At 42.5% G+C, this 21,860-nt stretch overlaps 1 protein-coding gene and 1 pseudogene across 3 annotated transcripts in view; one reads left to right on the top strand and one right to left on the bottom strand.

Annotated features, from left to right (window-relative positions):
• CTPS2 (CTP synthase 2) overlaps positions 1-21,860 on the bottom strand; it is a 128,143-nt gene that overhangs the window by 91,561 nt on the left and 14,722 nt on the right. For all 3 annotated transcript variants that reach the window (XM_059680423.1, XM_059680424.1, XM_059680425.1), the window contains exons 3-7: positions 18,242-18,412; positions 16,270-16,370; positions 3,862-3,978; positions 3,634-3,717; positions 2,403-2,483 (exon numbers count right to left, since the gene is read on the bottom strand). In XM_059680423.1, coding sequence (XP_059536406.1) covers positions 2,403-2,483; positions 3,634-3,717; positions 3,862-3,978; positions 16,270-16,370; positions 18,242-18,412 — 554 coding nt within the window. The remainder of the gene's footprint in view (positions 1-2,402; positions 2,484-3,633; positions 3,718-3,861; positions 3,979-16,269; positions 16,371-18,241; positions 18,413-21,860) is intronic.
• Positions 4,604-4,830, top strand: LOC132224271 (DNA-directed RNA polymerases I, II, and III subunit RPABC4-like; annotated as a pseudogene).

Genomic DNA, 21,860 nt, shown 5'->3' with positions numbered 1-21,860 from the left:
GTACATCCAAGAAGCTACTGGCAGGCACTTAAGGATCTGCCACATCCTAAATAAATGCCAAGAAATGTTCTGCCAACAGTATGTGTGCAGTCTTCCCAAATCCGTAGCTCTCCAACCAGGGATTCCTAAGCTGTTTGAACATCATCAACCTGATACTTAAGACTAGTGTGCCTCACTTGTGCATTCACCAACACAACTGAAAGTGCTGAGATGTCACTGATATGAGGCTTTGTCACAATTACTATTTAAAACTAAATCTCTGGCCCTAGCCAGTTTGGTTCAGTGGATAGAGCATCGGCCTGCAGACTGAAAGGTCCCAGGTTCGATTCCAGTCAAGGGCACATGCCCAGGTTGCAGGCTCAATCCCCAGTGGGGGGGGTGCAGGAAACAAGCAAGATCAATGGCTGTCTCATCATTGATGTTTCTATCTCTCCCTCCCTCCCCCTTCCTCTCTGAAATGAATAAAAATAAAAGAAACAAAAAAACCCTAAATCTCTGGACAACCACAACTGCCATTTACTCATCCTCCAGGCCAGAGAGATATTTTTTTTCAAATGTCATAGTAATGGGCCACATCCACAGAGACACCTCCAATTCTCCACCTGGTCCTCAGCAACCCCAATGAGAGCTTTAAATGCAAATTCACCAGCAACTATGAAATGGGAGCATTAACTCCTAGCAGAGAAAACGATGCGCTGAAAATGGCTAATACACTGGCCTGTGCACTGATGGGACAGAGCATACTTCAGAATCTCTAGTTATAGAAAACAGACTATATGGTCGAAAGTTTGGACTAAATCCGTTCTCAGAGCTGAGAACGAAAAAGGGGCTCTAAATCTAACAAGCTGTGACCCAAAGTAACCTCACAGGGTGATCTGATCACAACTTCCTAACATTTCAGGCCCATTAACTTCCCTAGTGAAAGGTTTATCTTTGCCTTAAGCGAGCCCTGACCATTGTTCTTCTGGGTTAACACACCTTTGAAATGCCAGAATAATCCCTCTTTTTTGGACTCATCAGAGGTAAAACCACCCTCAAGGGAGCATGTGATCTTATTAACTGCACCGTAATCCAATCCCCACCTAGCTTTCTCCCACCCCCATGTAATCCTTCTTACAGTCCCTCCTTAAACCCAGCCAGCATGGCTTAGTGGTTGAGCGTCAACCTATGAACCAGTAGGTCAAGGTTCAGTTCAATTCCCAGTCAGAACACGTGCCCAGGTGTGGGCTTGATCCCCAGTGTGGGGTGTGCAGGAGACAGCCGCTCCATGATTCTTTCTCATCATTGAAGTTTCTATCTCTCTCTCTCCCGCTCCTTTCCTCTACCTGAACTCAGTAAAAACATATTAAAAACAAACAAACAAAGAATGCAAACAACAAAAAAACCTGTCCTCCAGAGTATTTGAGATCTTGCTTCCTGACATTTGTCAATTTGGCTCAAAAAAACTCAGGTTTGGATGTCCTTACATTCTCCTTCTATTTAGGAGATCAGGTTATATGTGTTTAATACACACACAAAATACTATTGACCAATAGGAAGAGTACAAAAAACAAACTGAACAAAATCAAAATGGCTTGACGACATAAAAACACAGGGGAGCCCATTAAACCTGCCAGCACATTTTCAGAGTAGTTCCGACATATGCACTGACCCTAAGCATCGGACAGTAGGCTCTTCATCAAACTGCCCCCTGAGATACAGAAATCTGATTAGGTGGCTTTCAGGCTTTAGAGAGCTCAGAGCTTATCTGAAGAAAACAAAAGGTTTCTGCTAAACCTCACTCTTCCTAAGCACTGGTTATTATCACTTTTTAAATTATAGCCAACTCTGATCCCTTGTGCCTGAGCCTTACTGCAAACAAGAGACAGAGATAAGAAAATGAAAGAAAAAAGAAAAGCCAACTTTCAGATACCTAGGTGGGAAGTCTGGCAGGACATAGGACCTAAGCCCAAATCATGGTACAGTTTCTGTAGCAATGAACTGAACTGAGGCCGCTGATGTAATCAGAAGTGATCGGGTGAATGTCAACGTGATGTGTGCTTTATGGTAAGTTAAGCTGTAGCAGTTACAAGGAGAAATCGAAGTGAAAGCAGTCAGTGTCCTAGAAAGACAAGGTAAAGAGATGATAAGCAGGAGTGGTTCTCTCTCTAGAGATTTGACTTTGAGTTAAAAAGCCCAGCTGATTTTATACCTACAACTTAAGGAGTAATTATGCAAAGAAACATGCACTCTATCTAAGGAATCAGGAGTCTCAAGATTGTTCACTTAAAGGCAAGGGAGCTGTGGCTGGATATGAGTTTTCATAAATGCTGTGAAAAGTAATATGATGATTTAAGAGGCATAAAACGTTGGCATCAGCAGAAGTACCTGCAAGGCAATAAAATCTAAAGAGCAGCACTAACCTGTTCAGGGTTCACATGACAAAACATAGAAATCTTTTCCTTCACAGCCATTTCGATGGGCTTTGAACTCCGGCAGACGATCTGTCAAAGTCAGTTATGCACAGGTCAGCAAGCAGGAATCAGCTATCCACACCACCATTCGTTTTCAGAAGGACACAAGATAAATTTCTTTTTGCTACAACAGACTTGACTAGGTATGTACATGTTCATTCTGGGCATTCCATTGGCCTTTTAGAAGCTCGCCTGAGCACTAATATAAGCAAGTATAATCAAACTCAACACAACTCTACCAGTAAGAACTCGAAATGTGAAGGTGTCTCTCATAATTAGAACCAAGGCCACAAATGTTACTCCTTTAAAAATACAAGAACAGCTCGGCCAGTGTGGATCAGTGGTTGAGCATCGACCTATGAACCAGGAGGTCACAGTTCAATTCCCGGTCAGGGCACATGCCCAGGTTGTGGGTTCAATCCCCGGTGTGGGGTGTGCAGGAAGCAGTGATTAATGATTCTCTCTCATCATTGATGTTTCTATCTCTCTCTCTCTCTCCCTCTCCCTTCCTCTCTAAAATCAATAAAAATATATATTTTTAAACACATAAAAAATACAAGAACAGAGCTAGACCAGGCTTGGCAAACTTTTCCTCTAAAGGGCGCGATGGTAAATAGTTTAGGTTTTGCAGGCCATGCAGTCACTGTCCTGACTACTCAGTTGTACTACTGTAGTGCAAAGGCAGATATAGACAAATGTAAACAATGGATGGTATCATGTTCCAATAAAACTTTATTTACAATTTTAAAAGTCTTAAAAATTTCTTTCCAGGAAACAGGCCTACAGGCCCTTACTTGCTGACCCCTGATCTAGACTATTGGTAATAACTGGATTACCTGCTATAAATAAGAGCAGTGATAGCCCATCCTAGTAGGGTCATGGGAAAATCTCTAAGGTCCCACCTCACTCTCAAGGACCCAGGGACCATACAAAATGGCAGGACATTGCACTTGACCAGGTGTCAGTGTGGCCAATCAAAGGAGGGCCTGGAGAAGAACCAATGGCCAATTTAGAAATGTGTGAAGTGACACTTGAGGATGAATACCCTTCCCTGGATCCCAGATACAAAAAGGTCAATGTCATAGGAAGCATTTGAGAGCTAGAAAGGACTTAGATGATGTTATAGATTAAGAAAAGGAGGTCTTATTGCCAAGAAATTTACCCACTCTCTTTAACTCACCAAATCAGGAGACAGGCCCAACCCCCTCAGTGCACGAACACTGTTTTGTGTGGGTTTGGTTTTTTGTTCTCCGGTAGCACTGGGCTGAAAAGAAATGGGTAACTGTTAGTACCTTGGACATTTAGCTCTCCTTGATAGTGAATGGAACCCTAGCTAAAATACGGAATAAACAGAATATCATAAGAAAACTTATAGAAGTTGCTGTCTATACTTATCTGGAAAGCTCACCTGTGGGACAAGGCTAACATGGATGTTACAGAAATTCTCTCTTTTTGCCTTAAACTGAAATTGTCTGAATGCTTCCACAAATGGCATTCCTTCAATGTCTCCGATGGTGCCACCCAACTGGAAATGGAAAAAAAGACACAAGTGATCTTCCATGTTACACAAACTAATAGAAAAAGTCTTAATAAGCTAAGCAGAAATTTATGGTGACACAAGAACAGATGTTTGTAAATACAGTGGAACCTCATTTCTCCAACTTTGTTCCAGATGGCTGTTCGAAAACTGAATCATTTTTGCCAATTAGGAATAATGTAAATTGGTCTAGCCATTGTGGTTCAGTAGTTGAGCATCGACCTATGCACCAAAAGGTCACGGTTCAATTCCTGGTCAGGGCATATGCCCAGGTTGTGGGCTCGATCCCCAGTGTGGGGCATGCAGGAGGCAGCTGATCCATGATTCTCTCTCATTATTAATGTTTCTTTCTATCTCTCTCTCCCTCTCCCTCTCCCTTCCTCTCTGAAGTCAATAAAAATATTTTTTTAAAAAATAAAATAAAGGGAGATGAAGCAAAGGAAAGAGAAAATGGAGACTAGAAAATAAAATAAGAAGGGATATGCAGGTGGGCAAAGGGGGAAATGGGGACATCTATAATATTGTCAACAATAAAGTTAAAAAAAAAAAGAGTAGATGCTGTAGTCTGTTTGGAATCACAGAGAGAGGAGTGTGTCGGTGCTAAAGATTAACAATGGACACCCAGAAGGATGTCCAACTCCCAAAGCAGCAGCCAATGAATGTCATGCAGAAAATGAAATAAAATCCAGGGATCCAATCAGATGCAGAGAATGTGGATACAGAATAATGTACAAGAAAAGGACTAAAAGATTGGTGGGTTTTGATGCTCAATGAAACAGAATTCAGAAGAATATCTTAGTTCACATTTGGATTTGCTGTTAATGTTGTATAGCTTTTGGTTAGTATACTTATTTTTATAAATACAACTATATACGCATGATTTCATTTTAAAAGCCATATTGTATTTAGGTATTTATTACTAGTTTATATAAAGATTATTTTTTGTTCAAAAAAAAATAGATGGAGTGTAACACAGCCAGGTAAACAGGAAAGAGAGTAAGCAGAGCCTCAAGAAGGGGGGAAGAAAGCAAGGGCGAGGAGGGCTTTCAGGATGATCTAATCCTGTGTATATAAGATCTCTCTGCCTGTTCTGTGAAGATATGGATAAAATTAAATAAACGAATCATGCTATCGTTGATTCACTTGGATTATACAGACTAGTAAATTACCACAACCCCCCCCCCAAAAAAGGGGGGATCATTATAAGGCTGCTAACCCTTCATGTCATCAAGACTGAAAATGTTAAAAATAAAATGGAGGGCTTTAAGAAAAGAGAAGGCAATTCATTAGCAGACAAAAAGATCCAGAATATAGAGCCACCTGGCTCTTCCTGGTGTGAAATAGCATTCTCTCTGTGTCACTCTAACTCTCTCTCTCTCTCTGTGTCTCATTCTGTCTCTCTCTCCATGAAGGAACACACACACACACACACACACACACACACACACACACCTGCATGTATCTGAACAGTCTCCTTGTAATGGTGGTACAATTAGAATTAAATCACTACTCTTAAACATGCTGCTTTTCTGAAATGAGCAGTACAAAAAGCCCTGAGAATATTCCTGATAATGTAATCCTTTGATAAATGTCAACTTAATATATAATGTGCTTTCAATAGTTACTTAAGCATTTTACTTTAGACTGGGATGAAATTCACCTTAACCCATTCATCCTCACCATATTTAAATGCTTAAAGACTGTCACATGGATTTTAAAATGAATTCTCTAGCATTTGAGCACCTACTACATGCTCAACACTATAAATGAGGTGCTGGAAGATTTTAAGACAACATGTTCCTAAGGAGCTCAGAATTTAGGAAGGGGAAATAAGGCAGAACTAAAGAACGATAATCAGGAATAAAACTTAAGCACTAAGTGAAATGATCTGGGTGTTGAGGAGGAAGAGATCACCTGGGCTTTGTAACCAGCTTTGACATCTCGGATTGATCAATAACTACCCAAACTTACCACATCCCAAACTGAACCCCTGGTCCATCACCTCTGGCCCTGTTTTGCTGGGTGCTTTTTCATCTCAGCAAATAGCATCTCTTCCCACTCACTGGTTCAAGCTAGAATTACTGCATCTTTTGCCAGGATTACTGCAATAATCTAAACCAGGGGGTAGCAAACCATGGCCTGCTGCCTGACTTTATATATAAAATTTTATTGGCACACAGCTATGCCTGTTCATTTACATATTGCCTATAGCTGCTTTCACACTACAATGGCAGACTTGAGTAGCTGTTGACATTGACAAAGACTCTCCCACTTGCAAAGCTAAACATATTTTTCATCTGGCCCTTTACAAAAAGAGGTGGCAGACCCCCAAATCTTAAGGGCCCACAGCTTCTACTCTCTCCTGTCCTACAATCAAACCATTTGTCACATACCAGCAGAATGACCTTTAAAAAACTCAAAATATGCCCCCAACCCCTTGCTTAGAGTAACACACTGCTTCACTAAAAATGAAGCCTAAACTCCTTTATGTAGCCAACAAAGGCCCTTCTAGATCTGGCCCGTGCACAGATCTCTAATCTCATCTCATGCCCCAACCTCTCACTCTGTACTTCGGCCCCACTGGCCTCTCAGACGGGCTCATTCTCCTTCCTGCCCCTTCATCTATCTCCCTTTTATGCTTCAGCCCAGGGAGCTATGTCCTCCTCAGAAAGCCGGACCCTGACCACTCACCTAAAGCAGCCACTCTCTCGATGCCCCCATCACAGTACCCTGCCTGTGCCCTTCCTGATAACTCAGTACAAGGTACCATTATTTTATCTGAGTCCTTGTTTCCTGTCTCTCTGCCCTACTAGGCTGTAAGCCCTATGAGGGCAGGAACGTGCCTGCCGTATCTCCAGCACAAGCCCAGCACACTACATGCAGCACTGGGGGCTTAGGTTAGTGGTCAGGACAGGACAGAGGGTCTCAAAATTCAATATAAGCCCTAGGTAACAGCATTCTAGTACCTGTTTTCATAATGACAATAGAATCAAACTAAGAAGGGGGAGGGAAAGAGGGAGGGAGGGATTTCATTGCTACAAAAGAAATTCTTCTTTAACTCAGATTACTCAGATAACAAAACACAATTAGAATTCAAGTTTCCTGGGTATGGAACAGGCAGAAATATATGATAATTCTGTAAAAGAATGACAATCTTAATTATGAAAATCCAAGAAATATCACATGCAATCAGGAAACTGGCAGGAGGTGAAGGGTGTAAGTGCTCATTAACTACAATGCAGCAGAATCTAATGGGGGAGAAAAAAATATATTTTTTAGGAAAAAAGAGGTCTGCATTAAACTAAACCTTAAGGAGACATCTCCTTTTTTGATGGGGGTGTACTGAGAGTCAACAGGAAATCTGGAAAAGGAAGCAAAACTTTAAACATTATCTGATTCTGCCCTCACGTGGCATGCAGTGGTACTGCATTCTCTCCATCTATTTGGAGGGTCCCATTACCACTTCTCTGGCTTGCCATTATCATATTAGAATAGTACTAAATTAATTATTTCCCCCACACAATAGGGAAAATAGCACCCATAACAATAGTTTAAAATCTATGCAAAGCTTCAATTGAAGCAACAGCAAATTTATAAGATGTGTAATGTCCATTTTGCCTTTAAGGAAAGGAGTCTTCTCTTTTAAGAAGGAAAGAAGGAAAGGAAGGAAAGGCAGGAAGGCAGGAAGACAGGAAGGCAGACAGGCAGGAAGGAAGGAAGGAAGGAAGGAAGGAAGGAAGGAAGGAAGGAAGGAAGGAAGGAAAGAAGGGCCTGGCCTGTGTGGGTCAGTGGTTGAGCATCGACCTATGATCCAGAAAGTCATGGTTCAATTCCCAGTCAGGGCACATGCCCGGGTTGCAGGCTCAATCAGTAATTCTCTCTCATCATTGATGTTTCTCTCTCTCTCTCTCTCTCCCTTCCTCTCTGAAATCAATAAAAATATATTTTTCTTAAAAAGAGAGGAACAAAAGAATGAAGGAGGGAGGGAGGGAGGGAAGAACCTTTACTCCTCTAAACCATGTATAAATTATTTCAGGTTCACGCTTAGACAACCTGCACTAACATGAACACAGCCTGTCAGCTCCACAGGTCTGAGAAGTCGAGGCCTCAGTACAAAAATGCTTCTATACCCTTAAACTAAAAGTTAGCTTTGGCGGTTCTTTGAAAGCTTAAATCATACACACATACAAATGTTGCACACAACTTAAACCCAAAAGTATGTCTGACCTAGTGCCCAATAAGCAAATATAAACATCAGGATTATATAAAAAAGGAGTTTCTCTGGGGACAAGTTGGCACAGTTTATCTGTTTCCATGAAATTAAAAATTGAGACAATAAGTCCTGGAAAGCAGGAATCATTGTCTCATCATATTGACAGCTATCATGGAGCTAGTACATATTGAAGTGCTTAATTAATGTTTATTAAGCCAAACAAATCAACTCAAGAACAGAATTTTAAAAATTGAGAATATAGATATGGAACAAAAAAGAACAATGTGCAGGTACAGGCCTAAAATGTATGCTTGTTGTTTTTTGAGATGGAAACTTTGGTTTTATTTGAGATGTCATTGAGAATTTTTTATTTCATTGTGCAAGTGGAATCTTTAACAATTATAGTCTGAGTCTATAGCATACTTCTTGTAAAATGATGACAGTCAGGTGTGTCAGCCCCAGAATCCTATCTAATAAAAGAGAAACATGGTAATTAGCGTACTACCGCTACCCTTCAGATTGGCTAATCAGGGCGATATGCAAATTAACTGCCAGCCAAGATGGTGGTTAACCGCCAACAAAGATGGCAGTTAATTTGCATGCATAGGCGCAATGCGGGGAGGCAAAAGGGGAAGGAGGGAAGAAGCCGCCTGCCGCTGACTGCAATCGGAAACCCAGGCGGCAGCCAAGAGCCAGAGCACCGAGCTGCCTTTGCTCGGAGAAGCCAGGCCGCCTTTGCCGGCTTCTGTGATAGGAGAACCTGGCTGCCTTTGCCAGCCCTGGGCCAGTAATTCGAGGAGCCGGGTGGGGCAGGGAAGAGGCGGATGTCTGCCTCTTCCCTGCCCCACCCAGCTTCTCTGATCACTGATCACCAGTGATGGGAGAACACCCAGGGGCGGGGCCAGAGGCCAGGCTGCATAGCTGCCTGGGGACACCATCTGGACCCCAGGGGCGACGCAGCCCGGCCCCAGCAGTAGACCCAGGCACTGGGGCTGCGTCGCCTCTGGGGCATTCGATCCGGTGCCCAGGCTGAGGAGACACAGGGGCCTCCCAAGAGGAGAGTCTCCATGGTCAAATGGCGCGGTGATGGGACAGGAATAAAGACCCGAGGTGACCCAGATGCCTGGCCACAGGGTTAGACCAGCCAGCAGGGCCTTTCAGTTGGGACTGGGGTGGGGGTGGGGTGAGGGAGGCAAGCCAGAAATAGAGAACTACAACTCCCAGGAGGCTTAGCGGCCGGGCCTGGGTGCCTGGCTGTGAAATCGGATGGGCTGTAGTTTTGCAAGCCACTTTAAATTAGAGGCTTGCAAGGTTGGAAGTTCTGCATCGGGAGCCAGGGAGAAATGGAGCTGGAGCAGAGAGAGGGGTCCATGGCAGCCGTGGGCTTTGAGGAGTTCTCAGCACCTCCCGGCTGGGAGCTGGCGCTGCCTCCTCTGAAGGTGGTCACATCCTGGAGAGCGAGCTTGAGACTGAAGTGGAGTTCGTGTCTGGGGGTCTGGGCAGCTCCAGCCTCCAGGAGCGAGAGGAAGAGGAGGAGGCAGCCTGAGGCCGGCAACGGCGGTGCCCCCGGGAACTCAATCGCAGGAAGTACCAGGCGCTGGATCGGCACTGCAGGGAGATCCAGTGGGTCCTGAACAGGCTCCATCAGATATAGAGGATAACACGGAGACTCCAGCAGGAGCCGAGGTTCCTCATGAGGGTGCTGGACTCCTACGGTGACAACTACCGGGCCAGCCAGTTCACCATCTTACTGGAGGACGAGGGCAGCCAGGGCAGAGACGCCCCCACCCCAGGCAACGCTGAGAACGAGCCTCCAGAGAAAGAGGGGCTGTCCCTGCCCAGGAGGACGCCAGCACCCACAGAAGCCAGCAGCCCGGCCCCTGGCGAGGGGCCCAGCAGTTGGAAGAGGCGGCGAGTGCCATAGGAAGGGCACCGGGCAGGAGTCCCGCTGACTCCGGAGCTGGCCCCTGTGCAGATAAAGGTGGAGGAAGACTTTGGCTTCTAAGCGGTCGAGGCTCTGGACTTAAGTTGGGTTTCTCGGGGGGCCAGACAAGCTGCTGCCCTACCCCACCCTAGCCAGCTCCCCCTTTGACTGACCCCCCTATAAACGGACCCGATGCTCTCCTCGGCAAAAAAAAAAAAAAAAAAAAAAAAAAAAAAAGCTTATAGAGGCATGCTTATAGGATCAAATAGTATAAATATAGATGTAACAGGACAATAAAAAGAGAACCTGGCTATGATGATCACCTGAACGCTGCCTCTGTGTCATTCCTTCTTCGCCGACTCCATCCACACCTTTGGGAACCCCTGGACCTGCTGGGGCAGGACCCCAACATTCCTCTTCTTATAAGGACTTCAGTGAGATGGGCTAAGGGTTCCACTGGAACTGCCACAATTTAATGTAATTCCCTCTTTAAAGATCATATCTCCATATACAGGTACATTCTGAGGTTCTGGGGATTAGGATTTTAACATACATTTTGTTGATTACCCAAATCAGCCCTTAACAACCAGCATGTCTCAGAAAGTAGATTCCTACAGGGTTATTTACCAAACATTCAGAAGTATTTTTAAAAGAGCTAAGCCCCTCGCCCACCGTGCGGGCCCCTCCCAGTGAAGAGCGAAGGCCTGGGTTCTGGGCACCGGAGGAAAACTGGTGCCAGCAGCCAGGGGAAGGGGCCCCCGAGGGGCCCCAGATTGCGAGAGGGCACAGGGCGGGCTGAGGGACCCAACCTGAGTGCACAAATTTTTGTGCACCGGGCCTCTAGTCTATATATATAAAAGGCTAATATGCAAAGTGTCCCCTCAGGAGTTCAACCGGGAGACAGGGAGTTCAATCACTTGCTATGACGTGCGCTGACCACGAGGGGGCAGCATGGAACATGGCGGGCAACCAGAGGTGGCTGTGGGGTGCTGAGGGAGTGAGGGAAGGAGGAGGTGGGGAGGCAGGGAGGCAGGGAACCTGATTGGCCCTGATCACTGGCCAGGCCTAGGGATCCTACCTGTGCGTGAATTTTGTGGACCAGGCCTCTAGTGAAATATAAAAGCTTTGTTCAAGGATGATTCTCAAAAAACAATGGCTAGAAAAGCTGAGATGAAAAAGAAGTGTTAAGAAGGCTCATCCTGACCAACTGGTGTGGCTCAGGGGTTGAGTACTGACCTATGAACCAGGAGGTTACGGCTTGATTCAAAGTCAGGGTATATACCTGGGTTGCAAGCTCAATCCCCAGAGTGAGGCATGCAGGAGGCAACTGATCAATGATTCTCTCTCATCATTGATGTTTCTATCTCTCTCCCTCTCCCTTCCTCTCTAAAATTAAAAAAAAAACACCCATATTTTTTAAAAAAGAAGGCTCGTCTCAAGGTCAAATTGAGCTTATATTTTAATGACGTTTGGTGGCAACTCAATTACATTAAAAAATGATTTCCCCTTCTCTTTTTTGTGGTTATTTTAAATGTAGATTTTTAAAAAATGTATAATATACCTGAAAAAGTGTGCAAATTGTAAGTGTGCAACTTGAAGAATTTTCAGTTTAGCCATCAACAAGGTCAAGAAATAGAATTACATTATCAGCATCCCAGAAACCTCCCTTTTGCCCCCTCCCAATCACTACCTCCCTCCTCTCCAAAGGTCACCACTATCCTGACGTCTAACACCATAAGTTACTTTTACATATTCATGTATATCATTGTAAATGTAGATTTTTTAAAAAAGAGCAGAATCAGAAAATAAAAGGCAAAAACATTCGTACACATGACCATTTGGAACTTTTTTGTGACTAAGTTAATAATCTTAAGAAAAAGCTATTCTTTCACCTATAAAAACTAAAAGAAAGGGTCCGTCAATGAATGAATGGATATACACGCACAGTGGAATACTACTCAGCCATTTAAAAAGAATAAAATCTTGCCAAAACCGGTTTGGCTCAGTGGATGGAGCGTCGGCCTGCGGACTGAAGGGTCCCAGGTTCGATTCCGGTCAAGGGCATGTACCTGGGTTGCGGGCACATCCCCAGTAGGAGATGTGCAGGAGGCAGCTGATCGATGTTTCTCTCTCATCGATGTTTCTGACTATCTCTCTCCCTTCCTCTCTGTAAAAAATCAATAAAATATATTTAAAAAGAAAAAAAGCTTTTAAAAAAAAAAGAATAAAATCTTGCTATTTGTGATAATATGGATGGACCTTGAGGGTATTATGCTAAGTGAAATAGGCAAAAGGAAAAAGACAAATACCTCACTCATATGAAAAAAACTCACATAAAACAAAACAAAAACAAACCTATAAATACAGAAATAGATGTTACCACAGGGCAAGGGGGCGTGGAGTGAAGGGGTGGTGGATAGTAACTAGACTTTAGGAGTGATCACTTTGTAGCGTATACAGATGTTAAATTATGTTATACACACAATTAGGTATAGTACAAAATACTTGATAATGATAATAAACAACTATGTCATTGGTTTATGTATTTAGTATACTAGACTTTTTATTGTTATTTTAGAGCCTACACTTTCTACTTATAAAAAATGTTTGCTGTAAAACACTATGTTGTTATGTCAGCAGTAACCTCACACATATCATGTTTACTGGGTTTCTTGATTGCATCATTTTTTCTTGTCCTTGATTTAATCCCGTGTTGCTTCATACAGTAACAGGCTGTGCAGGCTTGTAGCCTAGGAGCCATAGGCTATGCCACATAGCCTAGGTGTGTAGTAGGCTATACCATCTATGTTTGTGTAAGTGCACTCTATGGTATTCGCATGACAAAATTGCCTGACGACAAATTTCTCAGAACGTATAGAATGTATCCCCATCATTGAGCAGGGCATAACAGTATCTGTGGATGCATCACAGTGTAAAATTAAGTTCTTATCTCCCTCCTTCCCCTCCAGCACTCTTCCACCGCCTCTACATCACGAATCGTTCTTTGAAAGCTGATGACATCTATATCCCTGCTTTTAAGGCTTCTCTAATGCATCCTGGGATTGACTCTGAAAACTGAAAATCAATAAATAGAGTGCTATGTAAGTCTCCTTTACTGTAAAGTCAAGCTATGCCCTGGTTACAGCTCAGTTTTCATATCAGATGGTATCTTCCTGGAGCTTTAACCTGCCCTTCTCTTACACTGTTTGTCTTTATCATTGCCCTATTTGTTTGCAAACTACTCACTGTATTAGATTTCAGATATTTTTAAAGAAGTAAGCCTAATTATGCAGGTGTGTTTAATTTGCAAAACTTCATCAAGCTATACATCTATATGTGCACTTTTCTGTGTTTAAGTTACACTCCAATTTTTAAAAATTATAAAGAAAGTATTACCTCTATCCTCATAAATTGTGAAGGAAGAAATACCAAGGGAGAAATAATTTTGTAGAGCACACTTATGTATTTATATTAAGTTTATCAGCCATACTATTTAGTACAGTATCCTATATAATAAAAGCCTAATATGCAAATTGTCCCCTCAGGTGGTCCTTCCACCAGGAGTTCGACTGCTCGCTATGATGTACGCTGACCACCAGGGGGCGGCGTGGAACATGGCGGGCATCAGCAACACGGCACTGGCAGCAGGCACTCAGGTGCTGGGCGCCTGCAAGGAGCCCGCCCCACACCTGTGTGGCCTCTTCTGGATGAGCCAGGCCACAACTGCCAGGACTGCAAGGGCCGGTCGGGCTCCCCATGGGTTTGCTAAGGAGCTGGTCGGAAAGGCCGGCCAGGAGAGAGCACGCTGCCTGCCCAGCTTCCATGCGGCACCACTGGGCGGCCCAGAGGCCCATGCTGCGTCCCAGCCCACAGCATCTGGCCATGCTCACTGCATCTCTGCGTGGGGACTCAAGCACCGTGACTCAGATGGAGGGGTGTGCGCAGGGACTCAGGGGCCCAGGTGCTGCCCAGGGCTCAGAAGTCAGCTGGGACCTGCCCTTCCACACCAGACACTCATGCTTCAATCACAGGCCAGGCCTAGGAACCACACCCATGCACGAATTTTGTGCACCAGGCCTCTAGTAGTTATTATATGATAGTATAGCACATTATGTTACATCTATCACCTCTACTATTAACAAAATTGATCTTGTTGATGGCATAATATCTACCTGCTAATAATGACAATAACAGCTAACATATGTTTATTAAGCACTTCCTAAATGCCAGACATTGCCAAATGCTTTATATTATTCCATTTAATCCTCACAACAACTCTGTTACCATCTTCTTACTATTACAATATTACATTATTATCATAGTTATAGATGACTACATTGAATTTTTTAGAAGTAATTTGCCAAATGTCACACAGGCACCTTAATAATGGCCAATAATTTTTGAGCACATACTACTAGTATAGATCAACAGTATTCTAAGCACTACGTATACTGACTTATTTAATCCTCAAAACAATGAGTTAAGTAGTGTCATTGTCCACATCTAGCAGATGAGTTGAGGCACAGAGAAGGTAAGCAAACTTGTCCAAGGTCACCCCACTGGTAAATGACCTAACTGAACTATGAACGCAAGCAATATGGCTCCAGACTCTAACCACTGAACTATATACCATTCAGGCGTCACGAGAGAAATTTGAACTTGAGCAGTCTGACTTTAGGAACTATGCTATTCATTATTCTGTTCTCCTGCCTGTCAATCAGATCAACTGAAGTTTAGATAGGGGTGCCTGGACGTCATTCTCAATCTGCACATTGATAGGAAGGGAAACATGAACAACTGGCAAGTTCAAATACAGGGTGGAGCATAAGTAGCTTTACAGTTGTTTGTAAGGAAAATAATATAAAAACAAATAATAATATAAGAATAAACTGGCCCTAACCAGCTTGGCTCAGTGGATAGCACGTCGGCCTGCGGACTGAAGGGTCCCGGGTTCGATTCTGGTCAAGGGCATGTACCTTGGTTGCGGGCACATCCCCAGTGGGGGGTGTGCAGGAGGCAGCTGATCGATGTTTCTCTCTCATCGATGTTTCTAACTCTCTATCCCTCTCCCTTCCGCTCTGTACAAAATCAATAAAATATATTTTTTAAAAAAAGAATAAACTGTATTTCATGTACTCATAACTGTATACCTACTTTTGCCCCACCCTGTATTATGTTCTTTTTTTTGAATTTTAAATTTTATTTATTTTAGCTAATTAAAATTTAAAATACTCAATTCAGTTACTGGAAAACTTCTGAAGTATGTTTGGAACAACTTGTAAATATTAATCTATTTTCAACGAAACTTTCTGAACTCTAAATACAAATCAAATATTTCTCTTTTTTTGGTAGGAAATATCTTTATTCTTTTCTTTCTTTTTTTACTGGATTGTCCATATATGGTATTTTTTTAATTTAAATTATTTAATGTTTAAAGTATTACATATGTCTCCTTTTTCCCCCATTGACCTCTCCCCAGCTGCGCCCACCCCAAGCACATGCCCTCACCCCCTACTGTCTGTGTTTATTAGTTATGCTTATATGCATGCATACATGCCCTGTGGTTGATCTCTTACCTCCTCCTGCCCCCAATGTTCTTTCTTTAAACAGCTAATACTCACCTTCAAATCACCTCTACCACTACACTTCCATAAGTCCATCTCTCTCTACTCCCAATGCATTTTGAAAATACTTCTCAAATAATACTCACTAGAATGCATTCTGTTGTATGAGGACAGGGAGGTCTGCAGGCTCTTCAAGGCCAGAGACTGCCCATCCCAGGCTTGGCACACAGGAGGCCCTAACACTGACCTTATGTGCAACTGATGTCTCCGCATGCAGGTTGCTGCACACCCACCCCAGGAGTACTCACCCTGTTTAATGCCAATCTTGCCCACTGACTTGGGACCACAAGGCCAGGAACTATCTATTCTAGTCCAGTTCCTGGCACCCAGGATATCATCTTTATATATTTGTCGAATGAATAGAGATCAGATGGTTAAAAACCTAGAAGGACATCTATATTATAAAAGGCCTGTGGCCCTAACACCGTAATGACCAAAGACCGGCACAGGTGGGCGGAGCTGCACAATTTCGCACGCTGGGCTTCTAGTAAGTTTATAAAGAAATGTTCCGTGCTTACCTCAATAACACATATTTGGGGCTCCTCCTTATGACCATCCACTGGTACCATGGCTTGATTCATAACCCACTCCTGGACAGCATCAGTAATGTGAGGGACAACTGCGGAAAGAAGTAATTAGTACAAAAGCTTATTTCATGGTCATGAAAAGGCAGTGTATCTGATCTTTAGCCTGACAGCTACCTGGCAAATCAGACAAGCTATAGTCCTAATGCTATCATCTTTCTTCACTGAAATTAATACTGCAGGGGCAATTTAGGTTCACTCATTTAAATGTTATGCCTTTTCTCTTGAAACCGACCAACCCTAGAGAATAAGAAACAGAAAGCAGAAATGCCATCTTCAGTGCAACTAGAAAACACCGATAATGCCAATGAAAAACTGTGCAAAGAGGGCTGCCTAGGATGCTGAATGCTAGGCTCCACAGGAAGGAAGGACGCAGAGAGGCCAGACCACCAGCCAATGGGGAGGGGGACACTCAAGAGGATATAGAGCCCTAACCGGTTTGGCTCAATGGATAGAGCATCGGCCTGTGGACTCAAGGGTCCCAGGTTCGATTCCGGTCAAGGGCATGTACCTTGGTTGCAGGCACATCCCCAGTGGGAGGTGTGCAGGAGGCAGCTGATCGATGTTTCTCTCTCATCGATGTTTCTAACTCTCTATCCCTCTTCCTTCTTCTCTGTAAGAAATGAATAAAAATATATTTAATAATAATAAAAGGATATAGACAAGGTATGCCTGCTGACCAGGCACCAGGGAATGCTAATGTCAGCTGAAGAGGACAAACGGTGACATCTCCATAAGCATGTGAGGCCCAGGAGTCCCTTGGGTGGTGAGCAGGTCTGCAGTTGGTGATATCAACTGAAGAGGGGGATTCAGCCCAGCCACCTAACCTAATGTGATGGCTGGAAGTAGGAACATTGGCCTTCAGGAAGCTGAGGCGAAGGGGCATCCGTCACCTGCTCCACCTTACACCCACAGAGCCTGCAGGCAAGAGGAAGTTGTCTTTGATTGGTGCGTTTGGAAGGACCACTGGGCATGCCTGGCCCACCCCCTTCTGGAAGGATGAGATTGGCCGGGTTTTGCCTCCATGTCAGCAGCACAGGGATCAGGGTTCAGGACCCAGGTCTGGGCCTTGCCCTCTCCTCCATCGTTGGGACAGCAGATATGAGGCAGTGACTCTCCCTCCTGCAGGTTTTCCCAAGACCTACACTCGGGGGAAAACTATTAGAAAACACAGTTGTACTGGAGATCTGTGCCACAATGTCCAATTTCGGCAATAATATAGTTGCTCTTTTGATCTCCATCTGTCCTATTCCTACATCTGTTTCTCAATTGGTTCCAACATGAAAGTGACTTAAAGGGGATGGGGAATTATCACCTTTACCCTACCATGTAGGAACCTATGAATGCAAAACTTCAGAGGTACCAGGAGGGGATCTTTTCTAAGACAAAAGAGAACAGTACCATCCAGGGAAAGGGTTGGTGAAAAAAGGTCAGACCATGCTACTTGCCACTCCAGTTCAATTCCCCAGTCCCTCCCCAAAGCTGACCTCCTTCAAAGGGAAATAATCATCATGCATGCAAAGATACAAGGAAAAATAACACATTCAATAAAATACAGACAAAAAACAAACCAAAAAAATATACCCTAATCATGTAAAAAAAGACGAATAAATGGTTCGCCATAGATTTTATAAATGAATGAATGAATGAGAGACAGAGGGGTGGGGAGAGATTGACTAAGGGAAACAACAGCATTAGTAAAAATGAGAAAAGACTGAAGAAAATAAATCAGGAACTCGGAGGATGAACTTGACATCTTTAAGGAAAATGAAAAAGAAAAGAATACAGGGATTTGAGGAGCCTTAGAACTTGTAGAGTGCAGGGACCTCCTCACTGTCTCGTCTGTTTTGAGCAGGGTGTGGGTGCTCAGCACACAGGGCTCCCTAATGTCTGTGGAATGCAATACCTTGTACTGTTTTCCCCAGGTAGTCTCCACGCCTCTCTTTATTAATCACATGCTGATATATCTTCCCAGTGGTGATGTTGTTGTCTTTATAAAGATTAATATCCAAGAACCTTTCATAATTTCCAAGGTCTAAATCAACTTCTCCACCATCGTTTAAGACAAACACTTCTCCTAGAATAAAAAGGCAATGTAAAATTTTCAAATTTGCTTTCAGTAGATTATTTTTCAAAAATGAGCACATTTTATTAAAAAACTGCTAAGAGACTTACTTATAAACCATATTCTATCACCATTTCATTTTTTGTATCCTCACTCGAGGATGTTTGTTGATTTTTAGAGAGAGGAAGAGAGGAAGGGGGAGAGAGAGAGAGAGAGAGAGATGTGAGAGAAACATCAATCGATCGATAGTTTGCCTCCAGAGGATGGACCCTGAAACCTAGGTATGTGCCTTGACTAGGAATCCAACTCGCAATCTTTTGTGTGTGTGTGTGTGTGTGTGTGTGTGTGTGTGTGTGTGTGTGTGTGTGTGTGTGTATGCTCCAACCAACTGAATTACCCAACTGGGGCATCATTTCATTATTTTGATGGGAAAACAACAATTCAATTATATCCTTTAAAATGCATCAGAAAAATTCCAGCATCTTATTATGGGGTTTTTTCATACTTACTAAAATTCTGTCTTCAAAATTTAGCTTTCCAAACTCATCATATATCACTTGAAAAGGGGGCTTTAAAGCAGGAATTTAAAAAACTAATAGCAATTTACTTCAAAGCATCCATATCCTGTACTCTGGAATTTGCATAAGAAAGTTTTAATTGATTCCCATCTTGGTGAAAGTCACAGTTAAAGAGATAATAGATGAAAAGCAGGGCCCCAATGAGCCCATGGGGCAACTTGGTGAAAGAGAGGCAGAAAAGCCAGCTTGTGCAATAAGCCACCTGCACAGCAGGACCAAGAAAAAGGATGTAGATGCAGACTTAATCACATGAAATACCTGCTTTAATTATTTGGCATGTCTCTGGGTCTCCAATGTCACTTGGAGACATTGATTGGGAGTCCAGTGTTCTAAAGCCACCTTGTAAGAATTGAACTTCCCCTGATTAAGAAAATTCTATCATTTATGACTATGGCAGAAAGTTCACAGAAAAAAAAAGGTTTGGCTAGCTTACAAACCTTATCAGAAACCTTTTATATCCTCATTTATGTCTCCCTTATCAGGTACCTAACAGTGGTCAGGAAGATTGCTAACTTTAAGGACAAAAGAGCAAATTGATGAAATTGCAATATTTCCCTATTTCCCAAATTCAATTTCTAGTTCAAATTCCACTTTCTCATGTTATTCGGGAAGTACCAATCTATGGGAGTCTTTTTACTTTGATCGTCTTCACTTCTGACAAATACAAGAAGATCTCTGAAATCCCTTTAGGTAAGTCAGGCCAAATCTAGTTTGCCAATACTCCACATATATGGCAAAGATATTAAAATTATAAACTCCTAAATTTTCAAAGTATGTACGCATTATGTTCTTAGAAGAGAAAGAAAAACTATAGATGGCAAGCCTTCAAAAAGGTTTTTAGACTTCATGCAATTATGGTTAAAATTCCAACAGTTTTTTTTAAATATATTTTATTGATTTTTAACAGAGAGGAAGGGAGAGAGATAGAGAATTAGAAACATCAATGAGAGAGAAACATCAATCAGCTGCCTCCTGCACATCTCCTACTGGGGATGTGCCCGCAACCCAGGTACATGCCCTTGACCGGAATCGAACCTGGGACCTTTCAGTCCCCAGGCCGACGCTCTATCCACTGAGCCAAACCAGTTTCGGCTCCAACAGTTTTTTTAACTTGATAGTGACACTGAAGTTAATTTGGAAGAAAAGCAGGTGTGATTACCAAAACAAAATAAGATAAATGCCCTTATAATAGTGGTGAGGAAAGGAAGATTGAAATACATGTAGATATTCAATACATATAAATATAGAATATGATAACATCAACAAATATACAAAACCAAAATATTCAAAAAGGTGTCTACTGCATGAAGGAATTTAATATGTGACAAAAAACAGAACAAAGATATCATCACAAACCAAAGTAGATAAAATACTCAGGAATAAACTTCAAAGAAACTTATAGGACCTACATGAAGAAAACTTAAAAACCTTATTTTAGAGACATGAAAGAAGGTATGAATCAAATGAAAGCCACTTATAAAGTTCCTAAATGGGCCAATCAATATTTTCAGTGTTTATTTCTTCCCCAAATTAATTCATAAATTTAAAGCAGTTTCTGTCAAAAACTCCAATTTGATTTCTTATAAAGCTTGACAAAATAATTCATACTTAATCTTGAAGACACTGAACATTTTGAAATTTTAAGAGAAGAAAAGGAATAATGAGGAAAGTCCTGATCTACTTGATAATAAAAAGCTGCATTTGTTAAAATGATAGAAATAAACAAAGAAATCTGGAACAGAACAGAATACAAAGACAAAAATAAGTATATATGGATATTTAGTACATAACAAAAGGTGGTATTTCAGTCAGTGGAGAATGGATGAAATCTTTGATAAATGTCAGGAGGAATAGTTGGCTAATGAAAAAAAAATAGAAAAAGAATTATGTTGCATACTCACCTCACACCAAATTAAATTCCACATGTATTAACAATCTATACTAATAAAAGGGTAATATGCTAATTAGACCAGAGGTCCTTCCAGATAAAGCCACGGTGGCAGGCGCTGAGGCAGAGGCAGTTAGGGGCGATCAGGCTGGCGGGGGGAGCAATTAGGGGGCGATCAGGCCGGCGGGGGGCAGTTAGGAGATGATCAGGCCGGAAGGCAGAGGTGGTTAGGGGCGATCAGGCAGGCAGACAGGCGAGCAGTTAGGAGCCAGCGGTCCCAGATTACAAGAGGGATGTCCAACTGTGGGATCAGGCCTAAACCAGCAGTCGGACATTCCCCAAGGGGTCCTGGATCAGAGAGGGTGCAAGCCTGGCTGAGGGTCGGCCCCCCCCCCGTGCATAAATTTCATGCACTGAGCCTCTAGTGTTAAAATAAAAGCAAGTGAAACTATAAAAGTGCCAGAAGAAAACAGATGAATATTTAACCATTCCTGAGGAGAAACCTAAAGGTGACATCAAAGGCAGAAACCATAAAGAAACAGTTGATACATTTAATCATATGAATGGTAAATTGAAATTGATCAACAACTAACAGAGGTAATATTAAGATGAATTTCAAACAGTAAAAATATATACATATAACTATAGATTAATATACTTTACATCAAGTATTATTGAAAATCATTTTAAAATTGAAAGGAAGCCCTAGCCGGTTTGACTCAGTGGATAGAGAGTCAGCCTACGGACTGAAGGGTCTAGGTTTGATTCAGGTCAAGGGTACATCCCTGGGTTAGGGTGTAAATTGGTGCAGTTCCCCAGTGGGAGGTGTGCAGGAGGCAGCGGATCAATTATTCTCTCTCATCATTGATGTTTCTATCTCACTCTCCCTCTGCCTTCTTTTCTGAAATCAATAAAAATATATTTTTAAGAAATAAATAAAATAAAATTGAAAGGAAAATTGGCACAATACATGGAATTAGTCAATTTTGCTGCA

Source organism: Myotis daubentonii, chromosome X (genome assembly GCF_963259705.1).
Source record: "Myotis daubentonii chromosome X, mMyoDau2.1, whole genome shotgun sequence".
Lineage (NCBI taxonomy): Eukaryota > Metazoa > Chordata > Mammalia > Chiroptera > Vespertilionidae > Myotis > Myotis daubentonii.
Note: the sequence above shows the minus strand (reverse complement) of the source record. Positions and strands in the feature narration are given on the sequence as shown.